Source organism: Schistocerca nitens, chromosome 1, assembly GCF_023898315.1.
Source record: "Schistocerca nitens isolate TAMUIC-IGC-003100 chromosome 1, iqSchNite1.1, whole genome shotgun sequence".
NCBI classification, from domain to species: domain Eukaryota; kingdom Metazoa; phylum Arthropoda; class Insecta; order Orthoptera; family Acrididae; genus Schistocerca; species Schistocerca nitens.
In genome coordinates this window covers 133618504-133637656 of record NC_064614.1, presented here as the reverse complement: position 1 = coordinate 133637656, position 19153 = coordinate 133618504, and the positions used below count along the sequence as shown (strand labels likewise).

At 40.7% G+C, this 19153-nt stretch overlaps 1 protein-coding gene across 1 annotated transcript in view; it reads left to right on the top strand.

Moving 5' to 3' along the window:
* LOC126243082 (serine/threonine-protein phosphatase 6 regulatory ankyrin repeat subunit A-like) overlaps positions 1–14048 on the top strand; it is a 281386-nt gene extending 267338 nt beyond the window's left edge. The window contains exon 16 of the mRNA XM_049948137.1: positions 13294–14048. Coding sequence (XP_049804094.1) covers positions 13294–13755 — 462 coding nt within the window. The 3' untranslated portion in view covers positions 13756–14048. The remainder of the gene's footprint in view (positions 1–13293) is intronic.
* The last annotated feature ends 5105 nt before the right edge of the window (positions 14049–19153 follow it).

Below are 19153 nucleotides of genomic sequence, written 5' to 3'. Positions count from 1 at the left end.
TTAACTTCAAACAATGTATAGTTTCAGTACCTATTATTGCAAGGACATATAAGGGCCCAATGTTTGGTCCCGAGACAGTCGGTCCAAGGTTGAGTTTCAGCCAAGAAAACTGTGTTGTTTAGAACAACAACAATGCTTCAACTTAACTATGAAACAAGTGTAACACAGTTAGGCTGTGTATTAAAACAATGACAGTGTCTGCTCCTTGTGTACCTTTCCATTTCTTTGAGAACTGTGAACTTTGTGGTTATGTTTTTACTGCACATAGATGTTCAACAGTAAACTAATGTAGCAGTATGTGGATGTACAGCTGAAAACTATTAATGAGGCTTATCAAAAGTTAAACAATAGTGCACTGGCCATATTAAATGTGTATATGTGGGGTTGTGAAAAGTGAAAGTAAACACCTGTGAAATGCAACTGTGTACCTGTTGACTACATCATTTACAGTAGACTTTACGGCACTTCCACCCCCAATTTTTTCAGCCAGTATGTCGAATCTGAGGACAACAAATGAAGAATTAAAGCAGGGAACATCATCACAACTGGAAAAGGTGGTGGTGGGAGGATGTATGTACAGGTCTTGCATCTACGTCTATTACAGGTATATGAGCCATGAGGTAAGGGATTGGGATCAGGAGTTGTGTAGCGATGGACGAATATACTGCGTAGGTTCGCTGGACGGCAGAATACCACTGTGGGAGGTGGGAAGGGTAGTGGGCAGGACATTTCTCATTTCAGGGCACAATGAGAGAAAGTTGAAACCATGATGGAGTATGTAATTCAGTTGCTCCAGTCCTGGGTGGTACTGAGTTAAAAGGGGAATGCTCCTCTCTGGCTGGATGGTGAGACTTAGTGAGGTAGTGGGTGACTGTGAAGTTAAGGCACAGGAAATTTGTTTTTGTACAAGGTTGGGAGGATAATTACGGTCTGTAGTGGGTGACTGTAAAGTTAAGGCACGGGAAATTTGTTTTTGTACAAGGTTGGGAGGATAATTACGGTCTGTAAAGGCCTCTGTGAACTCCGCCACTGGGAGATACCATGGAAATCCCAGTGCCAGTCCCACCCCTAGATAAAGGAAGAGGTTGGGCATGGGGCTAACAACCCTATCCCAGAAAAAGAGCTAGTTATGGAACCAAAGGACAAAGGAAGCCAGACGGATGTAACGAATAAATGGCCTTGGCAATGGAAATGACATGTGAATTGGTATTTTGTGACATGAAATGTGAGAACACTGAACAAGACTGGAGAACTAAAGAATCTGAAAAGGGAAATGAAGAAATATAATGTGATGATGGCAGCAATACAAGAGGTGAAATGGGAAGGAAATGGAATATTAGCAGCATCTGGGGCATACATATTGTGGTACAGCTGTCGAGGCAGAGGATACGGAGACACGAGTTTTCTGGTCGATAATGCTCATAAGGATGCCATATTGAAATTTAAGCCTGTTGGTGAAAGAATCTGTGTATTACGGATGAAAGCCCACTTTTTCAATATTTCCTTCATATGTACATATGCTCCAACAGAAGATGCAGAAGCGGTGGAAAAAGATATTCAATGAGCAAATGGAACAGGAAATAGTAACAGTGGCAAAGTATGATGTTAAGGCGGTTATGACAGACTCCAATGCGCAAGTAAGAAGAGAAATTGCGTATAGGAAAGCAGCTGGGCAGGACAGCATGCATGAAGCTTCTAATGACAATGGTATCAGATTAATTGATTGCCATGAGCAATAACATGATTATTAAAAGCATATTGATGCAAAGGAAGGATATATGGAAAGTTACTTGGTGCTCCCCAGATGGAATCATAAAAAACCAGATTGATCACGTACTCATAGATAGAAGACATGCTTCAGATATGCTAGAAGTGGGTAGTTGTCTATATCTAGATCTACATATATACTCCGCTAGCCACCAAGTGGTGTATGCACTGGTGCAGATGCAGATAGTGATCACTGTTTGGTGAGAATTAAATACAGATAGAAGATAGTCAATTACAGACAGACCAAGAAAACTATTGTGCTAAGGTTTGATGATGCTAAGCTAAGAAATGATAAAAATATAGTGCAACAGTATAAAACTATTTTGACAAATAGACTTAATGAAGTCAAAGATTGGGCAGGAGAGGTTATTGAAGAAAGATGGGAAACAGTCAAAGCTATAATACAGAAGACAGCTGAAACTGTATTGGGTAGAAAAAAGCAATTGAGAACCCAGTTCTGGTTTGATGAAGATTGCAGGAGGAAGATAGAAGAAAGGAATGAGACAAGAAAAAGAATCCTGCAGAGGAGAACAAGAATTACTGCAGAAGAATACTAGGAGAAGAGAAAGGATGCAAATAAGGGATGTAGGAGGAAAAAGAATGAATTTGAAAAATGGTGGATTGATGAATTAGAAGAGAGAATCCTGAAAGATATAAAGAAAGCATTCCAATGCAGAACAGTATTCTGTAAAGATAAAGAGGGAATTCTGTTTGGAGGAAAAGATCAGATTTTAGACAGATGGGTGGAGTATTTTGTAAACTACTGAATACAGAATTGGAAAAGAAAGGTGAAGTAGATGCCTCTGTGGTAGATAAGGTGGAGCAGGAAGTAAACAGGGAAGAAGAGTACTAGGAAACTGTTGAGGAACCTTCACTGGCAAAAGTTAGAGCTAGGATCAAGACTATTAAAACAATAAAGCTCTGGAAGAAGACAATATTACAGCAGAAATGATAAAATATGAAGGAGAAAAACTAATAAGGGTTTTGCATGAGATTATAGTGGAAATATGGTGCAAAAGAAAATATGCCAGAACAGTGGAATATAGATAGCTATAATATGCCCTATTCATAAGCGACATGTCAAAGCCAATTGTGCAAATTATAGAGAATTAGCCCTGGTCAGTAGAGTAAATAAAGTATAAGGAAAAATCATGGCAGGGCGACTCAGTTTATATGTAGAAGAGTATGTAGGATACTACCAGTGTGGTTTCAGAACTAATAGAACAATTACAGAGCAGATATTTACCATCAGACAGATCCTTGAAAAATGTTATGAGTATAACATAAATGTCCACCAGCTGTTTATTGATTTCAAACAAGCTTATGATAGTATCAACAGGGATCAACTCTGGAAGGCAATGCAAGATGCAGGAGTATCCAACAAAATTAATAAAACTGGTCCAAATGACTTTGAGAAGAAGAGCATGTAAAGTGAAGTTTGAGGGCACTTTATCTAAGGCATTTGAAATTAACCAAGAGTTGTGACATGGTGATATGCTCTCCACTACTCTGTTTAATGTACAGTTGGAGAGGGTAATGTGAAAGACACAAAGTAGAAACCCTGGGGGAACACCGTTTAATATAGTGATGCAGGCTCTTGCATGTGCAGATGATATTGATTTGTTATCCAGGAACAAACAGGACCTGGAAGAAAAGCTTGAAAAATTAGAAAGATATGGAGCAGAGATGGGGCTGACAATCAGTCAAAGACAAAGACTAGGAAACCAGCTCACTAATAAACCAACAATTTAAGAAAAAGTAGAAAGTAGGAGGAAAGTTCTGTTGTTAGGTAGTAGCCGTGAAAGAGGTGCGAGTCAGATCTTGCAGGAAAAATTAGGTGACAGGTACAAGGTCACAAGTATTTTCAAGCCCAGTGCATGCCTTAGCCAAGTGATAGAGGATATAGGATCATTGTGCAAGGGTTTTACAAAACAGGATCATGTTGTGGTAGTGGGTGGAGTGGAAAACAGTACTGATAGGGATCAAGGATACAATATTGAGAGTGACCTGGTAAAAGTAGCATCTGCAACGAACCACACAAACTTTGACTTGGTTCCTGCTTTCATGCAGTATGATCAGCCCCAATTGAACAGCTCTGTCATGAGGGTCAATATGGAGCTAGATCAGGTGCTTCGGTCAGCTACTTTACCAGGGAAAGATTTGGTTCTTGTTGATGGTTTTGGTAGTTGGGACTTCACAAACATGGCCTGCATCTCAATAGGAAAGGGAAGGGTAAACTGGCTGAGATGATAACAAAACCTTTAAGGGAAGGAGGGAGGGGGAGGCACTGAAACTCATAGGAGTACTTCTTTTTTAGGCTAAGATCAGTGTCAAATCATCCAACATTGATTAAAATTAAGCTTAATGAGAAGCTCAGACTGGCAGGTACTAGGGATGTTAAAATATCACAAGAGTGTCATAACAGTACAGTGAAAAATAATGTTAGTGTGTCACAAGATTCTCATAAAAGCACAGTGAAAAATAATGTTAGTATATTGCATCAGAATATCAAGGGATAAAAAAATAAAGTAGATGAGCTAAATAATAGCACTTTTAAAATTTCAGCCATGTATAGGTCCCCATTACGAAATTTTCAACTGTTTTTGTAAAACTTGGATTCTTTGTTGTGCTAGCTGTCAGACAGAGGGAAGAAAATTATTGTTTTTGGGTATCTCAATGTAGATTTTCTGAAGCAGTCCAATAGAAAGCTTGACCTTGAAGTATTACTTGGTTCTTCCAATTTGACGTCAGTTATTGATTTTCCTACTTAGGTGGTACAGGAAAGCAGCACACTGAGAGATAATGTTTTTATAGACCAAGATAAATTTAATCAAATAAAAAATTCTCCAGTTAAGAATGGTCTGTCTGATCATGATGCACAGCTAGTTACAGTATATGACATAGCTCCATACAGTAATGCAAAACAGTCCTCCAAAATAGTGCATTAAATTAATGATTTAACAACTGAAAATTTTACAGAAAGTTTGCAAAAGTTACACTCATATGAGGTGTACAGGGAACCCAACGCTAATTCAAAATTTGACCTATTTCATGATAGCTTTGTGAGTATATCTGAAAATAGTTTCCATAAGAAAGCAGAGAAATATAATTTTAAGAAACCATGGCTTACTGAAGGGGTAAAAATATCTTGACAACAGAAAAGGGAAATGTATCTTATATCTAGGAGGAGCAATGATCCTGAAACAGTCAGACATACTAAAAACTACTGCACTGTATTAAGAAATGTTATTAAAAAGTCCAGAAGTATGTGCATTATGTCTGAGATTAGCACATCTGAAAATAAAATTAAACAATTTGGAATATTGTTAAAAGGGAAACAGGGCAACTGAGAGCACAAGAAGACTGTATTTCTATCAAACTTAGTGAAACTAATAGAAGGAAACATTCCACATTTTTGTTTTTAGATAAACTTAGTGAAACGTTTGTTAACAAGAAGTCAGACGTAGAAAACGTTTTAATAAACATTTTTAAGTGTTGTAGGAAAAATAGGATCCAGCTATTCATTAGAAAATGCAAGGCAGTATATGGAAGAGGCAATACCTAAGCAATTTGATAAAACTGAAATTCAACCCACCTCTCCTACTTAAATTAGGAAAATAATAAATTCACTCAAAAGTAAAAGCTCACATGGACTTGATGGCATTTCCAACACAGCATTAAAAACTTGTTCTCAACAAATAAGTAGGATTCTCAACCAATTATGTAGTAGCTCACTGAAACAGGGCATTTTTCCAGACAGACTGATATACACTATTGTTAAACCAATGCATAAAAAGGGGATAGGTCTGATGCACACTATTGTTAAACCATTGCATAAAAAAGGGGATAGGCCTGATGCTAACAACTACCACCCAGTCTCAGTTCTGACAGCTTTATCCAAAATTCTTGAAAAAGTATGTATTCAAGAGTGGCTTCACAAATTTGTAAATATGAAGTACTAATAAAATGTCAGTTTGGTTTTCAGAAAGGTTTTTCAACAGAAAATGCTATACATGCTTTCAATAACCAAATATTAGATGCTCTGAATAACCGAACATCACCCATTGGGATATTTTGTGATCTCTCAAAGGCTTTTGATTGTGTGGATCATGAAATTCTTCTAGATAAGCTTAAGTATTGCGGTATCAGTGGGACAGTGCACAGATGGTTTATATTTAACTGGAAGAATGCAGAAGGTTGAAATTAACAGTACAGATAGTCAGCAAAGATCAGCAGAGTCCTCTAACTGGGGAGGTATCAAGAATGGCGTCCCACACGGTTCATTTTTGGGTCCCTTATTGTTCTTAATATATACACTCCTGGAAATTGAAATAAGAACACCATGAATTCATTGTCCCAGGAAGGGGAAACTTTATTGACACATTCCTGGGGTCAGATACATCACATGATCACACTGACAGAACCACAGGCACATAGACACAGGCAACAGAGCATGCACAATGTCGGCACTAGTACAGTGTATATCCACCTTTCGCAGCAATGCAGGCTGCTATTCTCCCATGGAGACGATCGTAGAGATGCTGGATGTAGTCCTGTGGAACGGCTTGCCATGCCATTTCCACCTGGCGCCTCAGTTGGACCAGCGTTCGTGCTGGACGTGCAGACCGCGTGAGACGACGCTTCATCCAGTCCCAAACATGCTCAATGGGGGACAGATCCGGAGATCTTGCTGGCCAGGGTAGTTGACTTACACCTTCTAGAGCACGTTGGGTGGCACGGGATACATGCGGACGTGCATTGTCCTGTTGGAACAGCAAGTTCCCTTGCCGGTCTAGGAATGGTAGAACGATGGGTTCGATGACGGTTTGGATGTACCGTGCACTATTCAGTGTTCCCTCGACGATCACCAGTGGTGTACGGCCAGTGTAGGAGATCGCTCCCCACACCATGATGCCGGGTGTTGGCCCTGTGTGCCTCGGTCGTATGCAGTCCTGATTGTGGCGCTCACCTGCACGGCGCCAAACACGCATACGACCATCATTGGCACCAAGGCAGAAGCGACTCTCATCGCTGAAGACGACACGTCTCCATTCGTCCCTCCATTCACGCCTGTCGCGACACCACTGGAGGCGGGCTGCACGATGTTGGGGCGTGAGCGGAAGACGGCCTAACGGTGTGCGGGACCGTAGCCCAGCTTCATGGAGACGGTTGCGAATGGTCCTCGCCGATACCCCAGGAGCAACAGTGTCCCTAATTTGCTGGGAAGTGGCGGTGTGGTCCCCTACGGCACTGCGTAGGATCCTATGGTCTTGGCGTGCATCCGTGCGTCGCTGTGGTCCGGTCCCAGGTCGACGGGCACGTGCACCTTCCGCCGACCACTGGCGACAACATCGATGTACTGTGGAGACCTCACGCCCCACGTGTTGAGCAATTCGGCGGTACGTCCACCCGGCCTCCCGCATGCCCACTATACGCCCTCGCTCAAAGTCCGTCAACTGCACATACGGTTCACGTCCACGCTGTCGCGGCATGCTACCAGTGTTAAAGACTGCGATGGAGCTCCGTATGCCACGGCAAACTGGCTGACACTGACGGCGGCGGTGCACAAATGCTGTGCAGCTAGCGCCATTCGACGGCCAACACCGCGGTTCCTGGTGTGTCCGCTGTGCCGTGCGTGTGATCATTGCTTGTACAGCCCTCTCGCAGTGTCCGGAGCAAGTATGGTGGGTCTGACATACCGGTGTCAATGTGTTCTTTTTTCCATTTCCAGGAGTGTATTAATCACTTGCCACTCTAGAACCATGAAGAAGCAAAGCTAGTTCTTTTTGCTGATGATGCAAGTATAGTAATCACAACCTATAAACAAGAAACAGCTGAGGAAATTGTAAATAATGTCTTTCAGAAAATTATTAAGTGGTTCTCTGCAAGTGGCTTCTCACTAAACTTTGAGAAAGCACAGTTTATACAATTTTGTACAGTAAATGACATAACAGCCTTGGCAACACAGACTATGAACAGAAGTCTGCTGCTAAGGCAGAAAATTCAAAATTTCAGTGTGTGCGCATTGATGAGAAACTGAATTGGAAGCAGCACATCAATGATCTGCTGAAATGGTTATGCTCAGCTACTTATGCTGTTAGGGTTATTGGTTTTTGGTGATAAACATGTCAGTAAATTAGCCTACTATGCCTATGTTCATTCACTGCTTTCATATGGCATCATATTTTGGGGCAATTCATCATTAAGAGAAAAAGTATTCATTGCACAAAAGTGTGTAATCACAATAATAGCTGGAGCCCACCCAAATCACCTTGCAGACATTTATTTAAGGAACTCGAGATATTCACAATACCTTCACAATACATATATTCACTTATGAAATTGGTTATTAATAACACATCCCAATTCAAAAATAACAAGGGATGTTCTTCACTATTCTGGGTTAAATCTCACTTTGGCACAGAAAGGGGTGAATTATCTGCCACAAAAATCTTTGGCCATTTACCAAATAGCATTAAAAGTCTGACAGACAACCAACATTTAAAAGCAAATTAAAAGAATTTCTGAATGATGACTCCTCCTACTAAATAGATGAATTTTTATATATGAAGTAGTAACAGTAAAAAAATATTAATTAATTATTTTGTGTAAAGAAAACTTATGTTAAGTGACACCTTACACATCATTACGAACTGTCGTATTCATGATGTATGGAACAAGTATTAATGTATATATGTATGTTTATTAACATCTAGGAAAAGGTGTGGTGAAGGAGAAAGAAGCCTGATTTGAACGGAAATAATTTGAATGCTGTGAGAGCTTTAAATATCTTTGGTCACTGGTAACTGAGGATAATGATATGAGAGAAGAAATACATGTTACTATGTATTTAAAGCAGAAAACCTTAGTAGGAATCTGAAGCTGACAGTGTATCGTACAGTAGCGAGACCTGTAGTGATGTATGGTCCAGAGTTTGACAATGACGCAAAATGATGAGGAGTTGTTGCAGGTTTGAGAAAGGAAGATACTTAGGAAAATCTTTGGGCCAGTGAATGATAAGGAGTTTTGGTGAATCAGAAATAATAATAAGATCTGAGAGTTGTACAACAAACTGGGTATCATGACAGAAATAAAGAGTAATAGACTATGTTGGTTGGGACATGTAGAAAGAATGGTGGAGAGCAGCACATTCAAGAATGTTTTCCAAGGAAAACCAGGTGGACACCATATGAGGACAGACTGAGGACCAGATGGCTAGACAACATGGAGTGGGACTTGACAAGAATAGGAGTTAGAAGATGGAGAGCCAAGGCAGCCACCAGAGACGCAGATTGTCCAGAAGGCCAAGGCCCTACATGGGCTGTAGAGATTGAGCCACGAGGGTGATGCTCCTCCATATCCGAATGGTGAGACTTTGGGAGGTGGTGGGTCACTGGGAAGATAAGGCACCTGAGATCTGTTTTTATACAGAGGTGGGAGGGCAATTACAATCGATAAAGGCCTCAATGAGACTCTCGATATATTTTGAGAGGAACCGATTGTCACTACCGATGCGACAGCCATGGGTGGCTGGGTTGTATGGAAGAGACTTCTTGGTATGGAATGGGTGACAGATGTCGAAGTGGAGGTGTTGCTGGTGGCTAGTAGGTTTGATATAGACAGAGGTACTGCTGTAGCCATCTTTGAGGTGGAATTCAACATCTAGGAAGGTGGCTTATTGGGTAGAGTACGACCAGGTGAAGCAAATGGGGGAGAAGCTGTTGAGGTTTTGGAGGAATGTGGATAGGGTGTCCTCACCCTCAATCTAGATCACAAAGATGTCATCCGTGAATCTTAAGTAGGTGAAGGGTTTATGGTTCTGGCTGTTTATGAAGCATTCCTTTAGATGGCCTATGAATAGGTTGGCATAGGATGGTGCCATGCAGGTGCCTATAGCCGTATCCCAGATTTGATTGTAGGTAATGCCTTCAAAGGAGAAATAATTGCGGGTGAGGATATAGATGGTCATGGTGACTAGGAATGAGGTTGTTGGTTTGGAATCCATTGGGCATTGGGAAAGGTGGTGTTCAATAGCAGTAAGGCCATGGTTGTTAGTGTAAAGGAACATGGCATCAATAGTTGGTGGAGGAAATGGTTGGTCTCTTCTATATAAGAGGGTAGGTTCCGGATGATAGATTGAAGGTGTTGGTCTATGAGAGCAGAGATTCTCTCAGTGGGAGCACAGTAACCAGCCACAATGGGGCATCCTGGGTGGCTGGATTTATAGACTTCAGGAAGCATGCAGAAGGTAGGAGTGTGGGGAGTGGCAGGGGTGAGCAGAGAGATGCCCTCCAGGTAGAGGTTCTGGGATGGGCCTAAGGATATGAGGAGACTTGAGATCCTGCTGGATTTCAGGCATGGGGTCACTGGGGCAAGGTTCGTAGGTGCATGTTATCTGACAGTTTGTGACGAAGCAGGGATCTCTTTACTTCCTCTCTTGTTTTGCCATCTGCCTCCTTTAAATTCATTTTTATTTTCATTTTTCCCTAATTACCATTAACATGCATGAATATAAGCTGCATTTCCATAAAAGAGAAAGGTTGGTCCTCAGTCTTAAGGAATATAGCACCAGGTCTAATTTTGTGCATAGTTTTGTGTATATAATTAATTGCGTAATTTATTTTGACCATTCCTAGTTAATAATTTAGTTATAGGTTGAAATTAGTAATTGTTGCATGACAGATTTTATTACAGACTTGTAAACAAATATAAGTTCTGTACCAATTATAAACATTTGGAAGAACTACTAGAATTCTTGAAGTATTTATTTGGCTCTGTTCAAAAACATATTAGCACAGCCAGCCCTTAAATAATTCCAAAATAATTACCAGGCTTGTCAAAAGTTGTTAGCATAACTATAACTGTTAATTTCATTATTTAAACAAATAATTCAACCTAACCTTTGTCGTAGAAGAAAATGTTAAAAAGAAAGAATTTTTAGATGTATTCTGTTAATTGAATGAGTTATGTTTTAATTGTAATTTCTGTAACTTAAACATCAAACAATGTATAGTTTCAGTACCTATTATTGTGAGGATGTATGAAGGACAGACTTTTGGTCTCAAGACGCTCAGGCCATGGCTGATTATCAGAGGCAATTTATGTATTGGTTAAAATAACAACACTGCATCATTTTAACAGTAGATTAAGTGTAAACTAAATAGGCCATGTGTTAAAACACTTAATGACAATGTCTGTTCAATTTATTTGAGAAATAGGGTCACACGTACCTGTTATTCAGTGAGAACTGTGAACTGTGTGGTTAGGTTTTTACTGCTCATAGATATTCAACAGCAAACTATCGTAGCAGTATGCTGATGTTTGCGTGCAACCTATTAATGAGGCTTATCAACATTTAACTGCAGTGAACTTGCCATATAATTTTGTAATATTGGGGGCGGTGGGGGTTGTGAACAATGAAAGTAAAGAACCGTGAAATGCAATTGTGCAACTGTCAGCTACATCATTTACAGTAGTCAGTGTTGAACTTCCACCACCCATTTTTCAGCCAGTATAACAGTGCAGTACATAAACACCAAGGACTGTCAATGAATAAATAAAGTAGATGGAAGTTACAAGCTGGTGGAGTCCTTCTGCCAGGTAATCATTGTGATTCCAAACAACAGTGGTGAAGCCTTTGCAGGTACTATATAATAAGATCATAATCAGTTTTTAGGTGGTAGACTGGTTTTTTCTGCAGATTTAAGGCTAGTTTGTGTGTTGAGGGATTTGGGGAATTATGGTGAGGCAAGGTTCAAGGTTAAGAGATTCTGGAAAGTTAACAGGGCATGATTTGGGGCAATGGGGGTGGATCATGGGTGGATGGAGGAGTGAACAGAGTCAGGCAGGGTTCAACATTGCTCTGTGGATGAGTCTGTTCAGTAGGGTTGGTGGCGAAAAAGTGTTTCCACTCTAGGGATTGGGAGAAAGAGAGGTCTTTAACAAGCATGATTGAATTTGAGAGTGGGACAAAAGGTGAGGCTTTTGGAAAGGACTGATATTTCTGGGGGGCTAAAGGCTTTTGGAGGAAAGGTTCATTACTGTGTTTCAGATCTCTTTAGGTTCTGGATTCTGTGTGGTGGTGGGAGGGAGTTTTGGATGCTGGGGTAAATGTAGTAGGTCTGTGAGACAGGGTTTTTCAGCTACGAGGGGATGTGGGGGAGGTTTGGAGGTAGGTGTAGAGGTGGTGGCCTGTAGTACTGCAAGGCAGGAGTAGGAAGCGACCAAGGTAAAGAATTTTTGAGGTGGCATTGTTCATGTTGCTGTAGTTCCTGAAGGGCAAGAAATTCAGTGTGTGTTATGGATTCCAGGAATTTGAGATTGCATAGCAGGAGAATTTTATGGATGGAGAGAAGGTATTGCAAGGAGATTTGGGCTTGATAGATATGGTTTTGCAGGACTAAGTAGGTGAGGGCTAAGGATTGGCGGAATCTGAACAGATGGGGGTAATTCTGGAAGGAAGTGTGGCAGCCAGAGGTAGGTAATTTCATGATGACAAGGCCATTTTGGGGGGATTCAATGAGCCAAGCAACAATGCAGGAACAGTATGTGGGACTGGGTTATGGCTAGGGATAGGAAACTTTTCTCTATTGACGTAGATGGAAAGAGCAAGGATCCATGGTGGTGGGGGGGAAAAAAACCGTGAAGAAATACGTAAAATAATGTAGGATTACTTCCAAAAAAATTTGCAAAAATACACCCAAATAAATGGGAAAAAAATCACAAAATGGATGAAATAGGAGGCAACAAGATGAAATCTCAATGAGTATGATGATAGTGAAAGGCAAAAGCCCGCTAAAATTGGTGTGAAGTCACAATAGGATTAAAGAAAAGATATAAATAAAAAAATATTTTATTTTGGGTTGCAGGTCTGAGGGTGGATAAGTGAGAAGAAGAGGGACAGCATATGAGACCCCTACTCTGCTATCCCTCCCCCTCCCCAACCCTGCCTCCTCCTTAGCCCCACCCAGTTGCCTCTCCAATCATGCACTGCTGTTGCTGCTCATAGTCTGGCTTCAGCTGCCAGAAGGTGTTGTCATGTGTGTGTGTGTGTGTGTGTGTGTGTGTGTGTGTGTGTGTGTGTCTCATCTATTTTTGACAAAGACTGTTGGCTGAAAGCTTATTTTGTGACAATCTTTTTGTTGTGCCTCTCTGTGACTCAGTATCTACACTATATGGTGAGTGGCAACTATCCTTTTCATGATATTGTTACATAACTAGAAGAATGTGTTTATATTTATTTATGGAAGCTTTCTCTCTGTCTTGAAGACTAACTATAGTTACAAAGTTCTGTGGTCATCTCTGATGTGTCTGTATATACTACACATTTCATTTTTAAAGTAAATCTTGATTTGTTCTCACAGTTCAGATGCACACATTAATTTGAGTGGTGATACAATCAAAATATCTGTGTCACTGTACTAGAAAACTCATAGGGGATATTTTGATGAAAATGTTATGTACATGACATTCTTAAATTGCCGTAACTTCTTTTTTATTTATGTAAAATATTTTTTCTTTGTGCAGATGTTAGAAGATTTGATTTCATTGGGAACTAATCTTGAAGACTGTTGGTGGGATCCTGAACACAAGACAACCTTGTTACATATTGCAGCAAAGAACAGTTACAAAATGGTAAAGCACATCATGGGCATGCAAAAGAATCCAGATGAATGGAATAATGATGGTCAGACAGCCCTCCACTGTGCAGCTCTTTCCGGCCATGCACTGAATGTGAAATACCTCTTGGATGAGGGCCACATCCCAATTGATCAAAGGGACAGAAATGGCAAAACTTCCCTCATGTTGGTAAGTTCCATGGGAGACCGTGGTTCCTGGACTCCTAGGATGATGGAATTCTTGATACATGAAGGTGCTGATGTAAAATTACGTGACAATGAGAACAGGACAGCGCTCGAACTAGCTGTTCAGTCTAGGCTATACTGCGCTGCAGAAATTTTGGATCTGGAAGAGGGAGTTCAGACGTGAAGTGCACCTGTGTGTGAACTATGGAAGGAGTGGACAACTGTGTAATATTTTGCAGTGCAATGAAAACTGTCTTGTTATTTTGAAACATTTTTAATTCATTGTTTTGTAATAATAATTCACTTGTGGTACAGGCAGGGAATGTTATTGTGTTCAATACAATATAGATGATGCACTCAATGATTACTATTAATTACATGTACCATCCAGTTTGTGTAAGGTGAAGATGATTTTCTTTGAGGAGAAGAAAATTTTTATTGTAGTTTTCCTGATATTAAATATTTATACACCTTTTTCACACAGTGTTATACCTGACTTGTTGATCCCCCATATCTCAATTTTCACATTATGCTAAATGAGAAAATTTTTCTCAGTAAAAACTCCCTTCTATTAAATGTCAATACTATTGAAGCATTTCAAACCTGCAAGAAACTCATGATTAACTGTGGTGACTCCCACAAAATACACAGTTCATTTCCCAAGCTGCATTATTCTCAGTCAGTGAAAGTGCATCTCTAGTGCGCACACTGCTATTGTAACACTGATTAACCCCAGGAGAGAAGGAAAATTTACAAAATAATAGATTTTTATACTTATCTTTTCTTTTTTGGTATCATTGTCCATTAGGTCATAGTTTTTTCTGTGTATTTGAATAAAAAAGATAGTTGTTCATTTCTCATTCTCATTCAGCTTGATTCATTCACAGAATTTTACAAACCTCACCATTGGAATGTTGACATCATACAATAATGAAAGACAAAGGAGGACCCACATGACATGTGAATAAATGGTAATCACAATAACTGAGACTCAGTTGGTATGCTTTTTCTGTATTTTTAATTTCTCTTCTTACACCAGAACATCTCTGACAAAAAGTCTTTCATATTAGAATTATTTTGTAAATAAGACATAAAATTTTATGTTGCTGACTTGTTCAGTAGCCAAATTCACAGCTTTCTGAACTGCCCATATGTTCTCCACTTTGACGAATACATTTGTGGCATCTGCAGTTATTATTGTTTTGTGTGCATCTATATTCAGGCTCAAGTCATAAATATGCCTGAGAAATAGAGGTCCCAATGCTCAGCACTGTGGCACACCTTGTTTAACAGTTTTCCTGCTAGATAGGATTTCAGTTAATGATTGAGTTGTTTGTTAGTGTGCTTTGTCCTGACTGTCTGTATGAAATTGCTAGAAACAATGCATTCCATTTGTTTGCAAGTCCTCTGATCCAGTACCATATGTTCAGTTTTTCCAGCAATATCTTGTGATCCACTGTGTCAAAACCCTTTGGAAGATTAGGAAAATGCCATTAGTGTGATGTTTTGTACCTAACAGATCTTTTATCACATTAATGCAGTCACATACTGCTGGTTCTGCACATTTATTGTTTTCATTTCATATCCCTACAAATTGCCACACTTGGGTATTTGTTTGAGTTGACTGATTCAAATTTTGAATCGTAGATATTGTGGTCATAGATTACTATGTTTTTCCATTGGTGAAGTGCATAATTTTACATTTCTGAACATTTAAAGGAAGTTGCCAATCTTTGCACCGCTTTGAAATCTTATCATTCTCTGACTGAACATTTATGCAGTTTTCATTAGACAATACTGAATCATACTCTAGTGAACTGGCAATGCTTCACAATTACTAAATTTCTACGGGAACTTGACACACGCCCTAATCTTGGGTATCTCTGGGAACTGTGCCAGGATGAAAATTTTGTCTCGTCTTTGCAGCTTCACTCACTGTGAAGGAATGGAACTTGAGATTATAATAAAATATTAACAAAATTGTAATGTAATGAACAAGACACTTATTTTCATTTTTGGTTGTTATTATTTTTAAGGTTTTTTAAATTTTTTGTGGGCAGTACAATTACAATACTTTAGAATATACATTTTTTTTTATACTTGTAAGACTGTGACAACTTACAACCATGCAAAAAATTTGTGTAATTATTTAAATGGCTGGCTGTCTTAATTAAATCCAATTGCAAGGAAGAAAACAAAATGGCTCACTATCACAGTACACTATGTTTATATTGTTTTATATACAGGTGTTTGTTTTTTTTTTTTTTTTTTTAAATATACAGCTTATGTCCTAGTATAGAGTACAGTTTGTTATTTGTGGTGTGCTATGGTAAGAGTTAGTGAAAAGGCACATGCAACTGGCCATGATAAAAACACTCTGATCGTAAGTCAATTTCCGCGTATTTGAATGTCAGATCTTGAGCCTTCTTTACTGTTACAGCAAATAAAACTTTGATTCCCCTAAATAGAATGGGTCAGTCGATTGGGATCATTGCTATACAGGGTATGAGAGAGACCTCTCCAGCTGCTTGATATGTGATGTTAGTAGCTTTAGTGGCATTGTTTTTTTGTTGTTTATATCTGTGAATAGACTGCATTGCATTGCAAAATTTTGGATTATTCAGACTGTGTAGTAGTATTCTAATCATAAGCTGATAAGTCATTCTCAGAATGATTTTAAAGCTGCTGATTGTGAACTCCAGTGTATCTGTCTCTCCAAATCAGTTCAGCTGCATGTCCTCAATTGTTATCTGTGATAAATGTTATCAGCTGGCAGCTGTGTGCCTTCTCCATTACCACACTCCTTCAATGCTGCATTTTGCTGATGTCCATTACAGCATCCCCATACACTTTTGCCATGGACGAGGTTAAAACAGTTTTAAAATATGAGTCAAGAAGCAAAACCCTGAATTTTTTCCAAACTAATTTTGATGCCTGGGTTCTTCGATGGCGAAAATGTGTATGAATGCAGGGTGAATATGTTGAAGGTAGTGTTCTTTCCTAATACACAGATTTTTTTGTTAAAACTGAGTGCAAGGAAGAAAACAAAAGAGCACATTGTTATGTACACAATTTATGTATCAGTATTAGGAAAAGGAAAGTTGATATTCACCATATATCGAGAAAAAAAGGGAAATCAGCATATGGCATCATTGGCCGGTAGGCCCTTATTCGGGGAAGTTCGGCCGCCAAGTGCAAGTCTTATTTTGTTCAACCCCACATTGGGCAACTTGTGCGCCAGTGATGAGGATGAAATGATGAGGACAATACAACACATAGTCCGTGAGTGGAGAAAATCCCCAACCCATCCGGGAATTGAACCTGCTTGCATGGGAGGCGAGCACATTGCCACCCAGCTAAAGAGGCAGACCATTTAGCAAAGATGATGAGTTGCAGATAGGCACAATAAAAAGACTGTCTTTTACCCAACAACATCTTTATTGAAAATGCACACACGTGCGTGCACTTGCACATGCACAAACGCAACTCTCACGCACATGATAACAGTCTCTGGCAGCTAGAGCCAGACTGCAAGCAGCAGTGCATGATGGGAGAGGCAACAGGTTAAGGGTAAGAGGGAGACTGGGCAGGAAGGGGGAGGGATAGCAGGGTAGGGGTGCAGGAAAGTAAAGTGCAAAGATGAGGTGGAGAGCAGGGCAGCTAGATGTAGTTGGGAGGTTAGATGGAGGTCAGGGAGAGAGGAGAGGTAGCAAAACAGAGAGAATTAAAAACACAGGGTTAGTGGAATAGAGTGCTGTGTACTGTTGGAATGGGAACAGGGAAGGGGCTAGATGGGTTAGGACAATGACTGATGAAGGTTGAGGCCAGGAAGGTTATGAGAATGTAGGATATATTGCAGGGAGAGTTCCCACCTGCACATTTCAGAAAGGCTGGTTTTGGTGGGAAGAATCCAGATGGCACAGGCTGTGGAGCAGTCATTGAAATGAAGAACATCATGTTGGGCGGTGTGCTCAGCAACAGGGTGGTCCAGTTGCTTCTTGGCCACAGTTTGTCGGTGGTCATTCATGCAGACAGATAGCTTGTTCGTTGTCATGCTCACATAGAATGCAGCACAGTGGTTGCACCTTAGCTTGTAGATCTCATGACTGATTTCACCATGATACCATGATCGGTTCCACAGGTAGTCCTGCCTTTGATGGGATAGGTGATATTTGTGACCGGCCTGGAGTAGGTGTAGGTGTAGGTGGGAGGATGTATGGGTCCAGGTCTTGCATCTAGGTCTGTTACAGGGATAAGAGTCATGAGGCAAGGGGTTGGGAGCAGGGGTTGTGTAGGTATGGATGAGGATATTCTGTAGGTTCGGTGGGCGGTGGAATACCATTGTGGGAGGGGTGGGAAGGACTTATCTCATATCAGGGCATTATGAGAGGTAGTCAGAACCATGGTGGAGAATGTACTTCAGTTGCTCCAGTCCTGGGTGGTACTGAGTCATGAAGGGAATGCTCCTCTGTGGCCAGATGGTGAGACTTAGACGGGTGGTGAGTAACTGGAAAGTTAAGGCACGGGAGATTTGTTTTTGTGCAAGGTTGGGTGGATAATTATGGTCTGTGAAGGCTTCAGTGAGACCCTCAGTATATTTTTAGAGGGACAGTTCGTCGCTGAAGATGTGACACCCATGGGTGGCTAGGCTGTTTGGAAGGGACTTCTTGGTATGGAAAGGGTGGCAGCTGTCAAAGTGGACATATTGCTGTTGGCTGATAGAAACCTATCAGACATAGGTACTGATGTAGCAATCTTTGAGGTGGGGGTCAACAACTAGGAATTTGGCTTGTTGGGTAGAGTAAGACCAGGTGAAGCGAATGGGGGGAAGCTGTTGAGGTTCTGGAGGAATGTGGATAGGGTGTCCTCACTCTCAATCCAGATTACAAAGATGTCATCAATAAATCTTAACCAGGTGAGGGGTTTAGGATTCTGGGTGTTTAGGAAGGATTCCTCTAGATAGCCCATTGAATAGGTTGGCATACGATGGAGCCATGTGGGTGCCCATAGCCATACCCTGGATTTGTTTGTAGGTAATGCCTTCAAAGGAGAAGTAATTGTGGGTGAGTGTATAGTTGGTCATGTCAACTAGGAAAGAGGTTGTTGGTTTGGAATCTGTCAAGCATTGGGGAAGGTAGTGTTCAATAGTGGTAAGGCCATGGCCATTACAGATGTTAGTGTAAAGAGAGTGACAAGCAGGGCACCTTGTGGTAAAGGGACGGGAACTGTGGAGAGTCTGTGGAGGAAGTGGTTGGTATCCTTTATATAGGAGGAAAGGTGCCAGGTAAAAGGCTGAAGGTGTTGGTCTATGAGAGCAGAGATTCTCTCAGTGGGGCATAGTAACTGGCCACAACGGGGAGTCCTGGGTGGTTGGATTTGCATGTAGAAGGAAGGAGTGCAGGGAGTAGTGGTAGGGGTGAGGAGAGAGATGGACTCTGGGGAGAAGTTCTGGGATGGGCCTAAGTCCTGAATTCCTGCATCCTGTAACACACATTGAAACACTTGCCCTCCAGGAACTAGAGCAACATGCACAAAACCACCTCAAAAAACTCTTCACCCTGCTCCCTTGGCACTCCTGTCTT